The sequence below is a fragment of the Austrofundulus limnaeus genome, unplaced genomic scaffold (genome assembly GCF_001266775.1).
Source record: "Austrofundulus limnaeus strain Quisiro unplaced genomic scaffold, Austrofundulus_limnaeus-1.0 Scaffold59, whole genome shotgun sequence".
In the NCBI taxonomy this organism is placed as follows: Eukaryota; Metazoa; Chordata; class Actinopteri; order Cyprinodontiformes; family Rivulidae; genus Austrofundulus; species Austrofundulus limnaeus.
In genome coordinates, this window is record NW_013952461.1 from 1,229,950 (window position 1) to 1,238,702 (window position 8,753).

The 8,753-nt window shown below is 43.1% G+C and overlaps 1 protein-coding gene across 2 annotated transcripts in view; it reads right to left on the reverse strand.

Moving 5' to 3' along the window:
• LOC106518319 (plexin-A2) overlaps window positions 1-8,753 on the reverse strand; it is a gene marked incomplete at its 3' end in the record, with an annotated part of 115,173 nt that overhangs the window by 13,059 nt on the left and 93,361 nt on the right. For both annotated transcript variants that reach the window (XM_014009565.1, XM_014009566.1), the window contains 7 exon segments: window positions 358-504; window positions 873-939; window positions 4,856-5,124; window positions 5,887-6,029; window positions 6,323-6,557; window positions 7,770-7,913; window positions 8,473-8,712. In XM_014009565.1, the coding sequence (XP_013865019.1) occupies window positions 358-504; window positions 873-939; window positions 4,856-5,124; window positions 5,887-6,029; window positions 6,323-6,557; window positions 7,770-7,913; window positions 8,473-8,712 (1,245 nt within the window).

The window sequence follows — 8,753 nt, forward strand, 5'->3', positions numbered from 1 at the left end:
CAGTTGATAATGTCACATAGCAATATACTGTTTTTGTGGATTGATGTATGTATCTGCTGCTATTACACCTGAATTTCCTGGTGCGGGACAGTAAGGGCTATTTCTATTCTATTCTTAAAAAAATTATTATTATTATTGCTGCCATCAAATCAAAAATATATTATTCTTTATTATTAAACAGTGTCTTAGCTTCAACTTTTGATATTTTACTGTGCTTCATTTAAAATTAAACATGTCTATGAGATTTTCAGAGTTGGGACCTTCATATATTTGAGGGTTTTCTTCAAAAGTGCAAAAATGGATCCAGACAAAACTTTGCACCTTTTTTTTATTTTTATGAATGCCTTTGTGACTCACCAGTGTCTTGTATTCAATCTGCTGGCGGATGAGTTTGTCTTCACTGAGGGAATAGCGGGCCTCTCCTGTGATGGAGTCTATGGGTCCCTTTTCCATTTGCTGTTTGATGGCACAGAACAGCATGAAGAGAGGCTCACCAGCACACTCCTAAGTTTAAGATGGAAACCGGGGAATTGGATGGGTARTTTGGGAGTACAAAGAGCAGGACACAGGAAAGAAATGATGGGAAGGGAAAAAAAGATCTCAGTGACTGGGGCATGCCTTATAAAAAATAAAACAAAATCTATTTTATCACAAAACTGGAGAAATGTTCAACATTGCAGGAAACACTGTGCAACCTTTGTATGGTGTGCACAAAACACGTCAATATTGGACCTTTAAAATCACAGCTACAACACAAGTATACCCAGCAGTCTATTTACAAATCAATGCAAATCATTTTAGGATGCAGAGCCTTTGTGCAGCGCTCTGACACCTGTGGCASATAAGCTGGAGAGAGAGAGGCTTCTTTTTACCTTGAGAAATTTGTGGAGCAAGAAGGCAAACCAATTTGTCAGCATCTTCTCTGCCACCGACTCTGTTCTGCAAGACGAGAAAGAGGCATGCTCATGTTATCAAGAGACGTCCCACTGAGAGCCAGAGTGCTCTGATTACTTTTTCATAATTTTTAGACAATAAGAGCTTAACGGTGTTGAAACTAAAAAGACATRGCCTGAAGAGCTCGCACAATTCTCACTCAGCCACTTGTCTGGAAGGACGCGTGCTTTCACTATAACACGAGTGCCGCTAGAGCACAACATATTTGGGTCATGACATAATTGTGCAGATTACGAGGCCACTTCAGGTCTCTTACTCGCTTCTTTGGATTGCATGTGCCAGGAAAGATGAACTTTGTGGTTTATTGTGTATCGCATCTGAATTTACTGCAGAAATAAGATACAAACCTTATTTKTCTAAGGCTGATCTTAAGCTCACCTAACCTGGTGTCTGTCAAAATAAATTTATTTTTACCTGCATTTCTACCTTAACTTGTTCTGACTTGACTGTTGATGGGATCCTATTAAACTTTTGAGTGTTTGCGCAGGAGAAGCAGGTTTGGCCTAACAACTTCTTGTACTGGCTCCCACGTGAACTCATCCTTATTTATAATGAGCGCGGTTCAAATCGAGCGGAGAGCTCTCTTCCACCCCAAAAATTCTWATGAAACATTCAGCAGGCTGGTCTCAGCACAGGAAAAACAATCGCCAGATAACTAGAGGTGGAAAGGAGGAGAGAAGGAGGCGAGAGAGAAGAGGAGAGGAGGAGAGGTGACGGGAACAGTAACGTGAGCTACAGCTGAATGTTTCATGAGGGGCTCACAGGAGATAAGTCAGACTGACAACAACTGTGCTGCTGCTGCACTCACTCTTCCCCATTAGGTTCTTCCTCTGCCAGTCCCTCCCACTCTCTATCACTTTTAACACTCCTGTCTTTCACATGTCTGCTCAGCCACCCTGTTCCTCCGACTCGTAACCAGTGTTTCACACTGCTGCACAAAACAAAGCTGGAGAGAGGTGGGTTTTTTTTCCTTCACTGCCCCAGTTACTCAGCCATTAGAAGTGTGGTAACTGGACTGGAAAGAACAATGCACCGAGGAATTATCTATGCTAAAAGATAAGCGGCGCTGATCAGAACTGGGTGGGTTTCTGGCAGAGACGTTCTCAAGTTCTCAAGGAAAATATATATATTTTTAAATTAAAAAAACAATAAAATGTTTTGAAATTTATACAAGATTTTGTCTCAAACACAGCTGACGAGCAATCTCTTTACATAATGCTGATTATCCCTCTTACAATGTGGAATTTAAATCAATTTTTAGTTTGTGTATCAATAATACTTKTACAAAAATGACCTCAGATGAATGAAATTAAATGGGAGAAAACCTTTTAAAATTAAAGATTAAATCTAAAATTCTAAAAAATGAAAAGTTTTTTTTTCAAGTAAGTCTCCCTGACCCTGGTCTATTTCTATATATTCTCCATTTTTCATGACTAAATTTCTGCGGTTCACATTCACGCTGCACTTTGTCAAATGAACCAAAACCTGTGGATAACCTGCCCCCCCCCCCCCCACCACCACCTGTGGGGGCACTGCACCAAGAACCACTGAAGGAACTGACAAAAAGAAACCTTATAAGAAGACGTGGAACGCTACTTTCTTCTTCACAAAATGTAAACAAATATGGAATGACGTCAGATTTTAGTGGTTGTAGGATTAATTTTTTTGTTTTGGGCAAATGTGCCAAAGAAATAGTTTTAAACTATGAGCTCAGCATGAGAGGAAGTTAAGGTGGAGAACGTTGTTTTCCACACAAAGTGGCTGAGATGCCTCCATGTAGGGCAGCGTTCACCGAGTAGGAGCATGTCCAACTTCACAGCAGTGTTGTCCACCTTATACAGACATCGAGCGAGGTATTTACAAGATATGAGTAACTTTATTACTATTATTACTCAGAATGACCTGCGTTATAGTCCACTTCCTGCTTTTGGAGTGATCTCTGGTCTGCTTGGTGTTCACACATACTTGAGCTGTGGCTGYAACRTTGTCGGTGCTTCTCGCAGTGGCCAGTGGCCATCCTCGAACTCGGTGGTGGACACCCTGGGTAAGRGAGGCTGTCGAGCTGAAGAAGGAGTCCTATCTGKCCTTGTTGGCTGGTAGGACTCCGGAGGCAGCTGAGGAGTATTGGCAGGCCAAGCAGGCCACAGGCTTGGCCGTTACTGAGGCAAAAGCTCGGATGTGGGAGRAGTTAGRTGAGGCCTTAAACAAAGGCTCTCKATCGGCTCCGAGGAGATTCTGGCAAACYATCTGGCAGCTGAGGCGKGGGAAGCAGCACTTCACTWACACTGTGCTCAGTGAAGGTGGGGTGCTRTTGACCTCAACCMSTGATGTCRTCAGGAGGTGGAAGRAATACTTCTCGGACCTTTTCAATCCCACCAACACGTCTTCTATGGAGGAAGCAGAGTCTGAGGACTTTGGGGCTGGTTAGTCCATAATTGGAGCAGAGGTCGCTGAGGTAGTTAAAATGCTCCATGGCRGCAGGGCTTCAGGGGTGGATGATATCCGCCYTGATTTCCTCAAGGTTCTGGATGTTGTGGGACTGTCCTGGTTGACATGCCTTTGCAACATTGCATGGACATCGGGGGCAGTGCCACTGGATTGGCAGACTGGGGTCGTGGTTCCTCTCTCTTTAAAAAGGGGGACCTGAGGGTGTGCTCCAATTACAGGGGCATCACTCTCCTTAGCCTCCCTAGTAAGGTATTTTCAGGGGTACTGGAGAAGAGAGTCTGATCAATAGTCAAACCTCGGATTCTGGAAAAACAATGCAGGCTTCCTCCTGGCCATGGAACACTGGACCAACTCTTTACCCTCACTAGGATTCTCGAGGGGTCATGGGAGTTTGCTAATCCAGACTACATGTGTTTTATGGACTTGGAGAAGGCATTCAACCRTTTTCCTCAAGGTACACTGTGGGGGGTGCTATGCGAGTATGGGATTGTGGGCCCGTTGTTACAGGCCATTCAGTCTCTATACAAGTGGTGCGATAGTTTGGTTCGCATTGCCGGTAGTAAGTCGGACCCCTTCAGAGTGGGAGTTGGACTCCGTCAGGGCTGCCCGTTGTCACGATTCTGTTCATAACTTGCATGGACAGAATTTCTCGGTGCAGCCATGGGGTGGAGGGAGTCTGATTCGGTGGCCTCAAGTGGAGGAGTTCAAGTATTTTTGGGTCTTGTTCACTAGTGATGGAAGAATGGAGCGTGAGATGGATAGACGGATCGGTGCAGCTTCTGCAGTTTTGTGAACTCTGTACCAGTCTGTTGTGGTGAAGAGGGAGTTGAGCTGTAAGGCAAAGCTCTCTGGTTACCAATCAGTCTACATTCCTACCCTCACCTATGGTCACGAAATTTGGGTAATGACCGAACAAGATCGCGGATACAAGCAATCGAAATTAGTTTTCCCCACAGGGTAGCTGGACTCTTAGAGATAGGGTAAGAAGTCCAGTTATCTGGGAAAGACTCAGAGTAGAGCCGCTGCTCCTCCATATCAAGAGGAGCCAGTTGAGGTGGTTTGGGCATCTAGTAAGGATGTCTCCTGGATGCCTCCCTAGGGAGGTGCTTCAGGCATGTCCAACTGGGAGGAGACCCTGAGGAAGACCCAGGACACACTGGAGAGATTATGTCTCGGCTGGCCTGGGAATGCCTTGGAGTCCTCCCAGAAGAGCTGGAAGAGGTGGCTGGGCAAAGAGAGGTCTGGGCTTCCTTGCTCAAGCTGCTGCCCCCCAGACCCGACTTCGGATAAAGCAGAAGATAATGGATGGTTGAATGGATGGAAACTAGAGTTCGATTAAAGCGGACTAAACAGGGCTGGTGTGAATACACCCTAAATTGTAAATGATTACCAAGAGGAATGAATACTTTTTCCAAAGAGTAATGTAATCTAGCATTTAATGACAGAGTTTTACCTCCGGAGGAGTAGTTTGGGGTGGTTCTTGCTCTCCAGGTTGCGCTCTATGAGGTCTGAGAGCAGGTGCTTGAGGATGTCCGTGGCRTACTCCAGCCGCCCTTGCAGAGCTGTCATGATGAGCGAAGCGACGTAGCCGCGGTCACGCATGGAGAAGGAGCGCTGCATCTCCAGCGTCCGGATGAATGTCAACAGGAAAACCTTATTATTCACCAGCTGAGCAAACTGCTTCAAGGCTTTCTCCACATTGGCCTGTCCACTCCCCGGCACCTACACGCATCATTGGGTTTTTGCACACACACACAAATATGCACACACTCATTAGGTAGTGCTTGCTGAAGGATGAGTCATAACAGATGAAAATCGAGTGGAATATACACAAAAACTCTCATACAACACTTCACATATAGCAAACCAGAATAACTAGTGGCCACAGGCTTTGTGTTGTTGTGAACCAGGACTGGACAGGTCCTGACTTATCTAATCTTGTCATGAAAAAAATGGGTAATTTTTTCTTAGAAAACATATAGCACTTTTAATCCTCCTGAGGGCTTTTTACTTTTATGAAAGAAGGGTCCATTTAGTGCCTTTTTAAATAAATGTGATTATAATAATGGCTGATTAAACCAACTGTTTAGCAACACTAACCAATTTTGATCTTATGTAAGTTTTCCCTCACAAAAAATAAAACGGTCAGGTTTTACCAAACATTAAGCAAAGACTGTGTTAAAKCTAAACCCCTGTCAGAGCCTGTCAGAATGCACTGGAAGAGAACAAAACCGCTTTAAACACAAATGGATGACTTAAAAAACCAACTTCAAACCAGATCTCCTGTCACATTCCTCAGCTTTTGCTGAAACTGTAAAACAAAACTAACCTGAAACAAACACTCTAAACAGCTCTCGCTGTTCTGTTCGACAGCAGCTCTGCTAAAAAGCCAATATCAGTTTAGTTTTGCTCGCGTTGGAGAGTCGAGGTCAAGCCCTTGAAACTGCATCTGAGTGCAGCAGAAGTGCTTCAAAGACTCCTCACCTCCAGCTCTCTCAGCACAGGGTGATCGTCGATGCCGGGGAACAGAACCCTCATGGCGTAAGTGCGATAGTCCAAGAAGGGAATGCCYGCTCTGTCCAGATCACTGGTTAACTCATTGATGTCTGTCTGGAGTTCTGCAAAGGCTTCACATGACAGAGAGGGGTTGAATATTGTGCCAAATACAATGTCCGCAAAATTAATTGTAAATATGCAACCCTTACTTTATCACCTAAACATGCAAGAAAAGAAATGATCTTTTGCTAATTTACTGCGATAATGTTAGTCTTTTAATCAACCCAATGGACAGTAAGCTATAACCAAAAGGGGGWAATGTCACATTAGCTTCAACTAGATGGGACTAGTGACATTTTCAAWAATAAAATGTGGGATTAAATAAACARGTTTTCAAGATTTTCATGTCTCTGATCTTTCTTACCTTCTTTACACTCAAGAGCAACTCTGGACTCCAGATTGTCCATCTGCATCTGCAGGCGTTTCAGAGTCAGGTCATTCTCATGTGACTTGCGTCTGTAGGCCAGTAAGACGATGATGACGATGATGAGGAGCAGCCCGCCTCCAGCTGTGATGCTGAGGATAGCAGGGAGGGTCAGCAAGCTGTCGGATCGGATGTGAACTTCTCCTGGAGAGATGTGAAGTCCCCCTACTTGGACCTAGATGATAGACAATACAGGCACAATCAGAGTTAAAAATGATTCAATGAACAAAACAAAAGAGGAGAACCTGTACTTTTAGCAAAAATGGCAATTGAATGTKAAATTACTGTTGAAGAAGCTGAAATCAAGGTTTTACAGCTAAAAAAGTAGCTAAAAAAGCAAAACATCCATCCATCCATCCACCCAGCCATCCAACCACCTATCCAGCCAGTCATCCATCCATCCACCCAGCCAGCCAGCCAACCATACATTTAACCAACCACCCATCCATCCAACCATCCATCCATCCAACCATCCATCCTTCATCCATCTATCCAACCATCCATCCATCCAACCATCCATCCATCCAACCATCCATCCATCCATCCATCCATCCATCCACACTGTTTCAAATGGATACACTGAAAAAAGCAATGCAAAATATAGTCTAAAAGTACAAAATTGCTAGCTAAAATCAGCAAAACGTTAGCTAAAAGCTAAGAGTAGCAAAACAAAAGCAGAACAAAACAGGTAAAGGAGAACAGTAGCTAAAAGCTAAAAATAGCACAAGACAAAAGTAGAGCAGGCATGCTGAAGCAAACTGAAAGAGAATAAGTTTCATAGAAACTGAAAAAAATCTCTATTTATTTCACTGGGGAAAATATTCGTAAATAGCACTAAAATATTTTAGAAAATTATTAAATTACAAAAAATAAAAAATTCACAACATCCATCATCTAAATGAGCAGAACATTTTGATGTAYGGATGACCACAAAGGCACAACATAGGCAGGAAAAGTGAGGCTGCTAAAAACGTTCAGAAACATAAACAGGAAAACAAGTGTGAATCAGCCCACACACAATCATTAAAACAAAACTCATAATTAAGTGGGTGGTTCTTCATTAAAATCATGGTTGCTGAGGATAAATATTTTAAAGTTGTCAAAATGACTTAAGCTGGCTTTCTTCTAGCCCTTTTTGTCATTGTTTGCTAGACTGCCTGTCAATATTCTGGAGGACAATTTGCTRTAATGGGGAACCTACCGGACCATGAGTGACAGACAATGACAGAAAGCCAGCGACTAGAATGCCCGTCAGTGACCCAAAAACAAAGTGACGTAAAGACAAACGCTGACCTACAGAGGGTGACCCACATTTATGCAGACAAAAAGACTCACAAAACCCTTAAAAAACAGAAAACGGACAGTTAAGCGTGACGTTGGGACTAACCAGGACTTTRTGTTGCCCTGTGAGGTTTGGTGGCTCGCAGAGTAACTGAGTATCAGACACAGTAAGAGAACAGGGCAGGTCTCCGATCAGCACCGTGTAATTAAGCCTCGCTCCACCAGATGCAGATGGCACCAAGTTACGTCCCTGCAACACACACAAGCAAGCAACACAGTTTAACATTTGAACAATGCTAAATGGTGAAAAAGAAGCTTTAAACAGAACCGTTGTTTGCTCTGAAATTTTACACCATTTCTTTCAGATCAAATATTTAACTTAAACCATGATGCATTAGTGAAATATCTAAAAAATGATCTATAAAATAGAACTGCAAGCAGCCAGATCTGRTGCTGTGTTATTCATAGCCATACAGTTCCAGCATGCAGGAAAGCTTCTAAATAATTTTCAAGTTCCTTTTAAGGCTCAAACCAAAATTTCATGCCTTTTCACCATGACGAAACCGAGCTAAAGAGTGAAGTTCCTTTCAGTGACACATGATGTAAARAGAGCACATCAAGTGGAAATCCTTTCACTAAGTCAGGTAGAAATGTTGTCTTTTTTCAGTAAAAAGCATTTATTCACAATAGAGAAGTTTTAAATTTGTGYGAATAAACACAAAAATATTCAGCATTTTATTTAAAATAGTTTCTTTATAATTGCATCATTTACAATCTGAATTTTTGAGGTCAGGTCTTCTGTGACGTACTTTGAGAATGATTGGAGCTCCGGGTTTCTGCTCCAGAACACCTGAGAGGCTGAGGGGCTCCAGGTAAGGGTTGGGGTAGTAGACGAAGCCCGTGTTGTTGTACGTTAGCAGAGCTTGAACGTTGTTGAAGACGAAGCCAAACTCCTCCACGTGCTTTATTGTCTCCTGGTCCGTGGTGTACTCGGCCTTCAGGGACGGGGCGAAGCAGCTGATGGTGGTTGTGTTCAAAACTTTGCACACCTGGAGAGGAATCAAACCAGTGAAGTCTAATTTACATATTC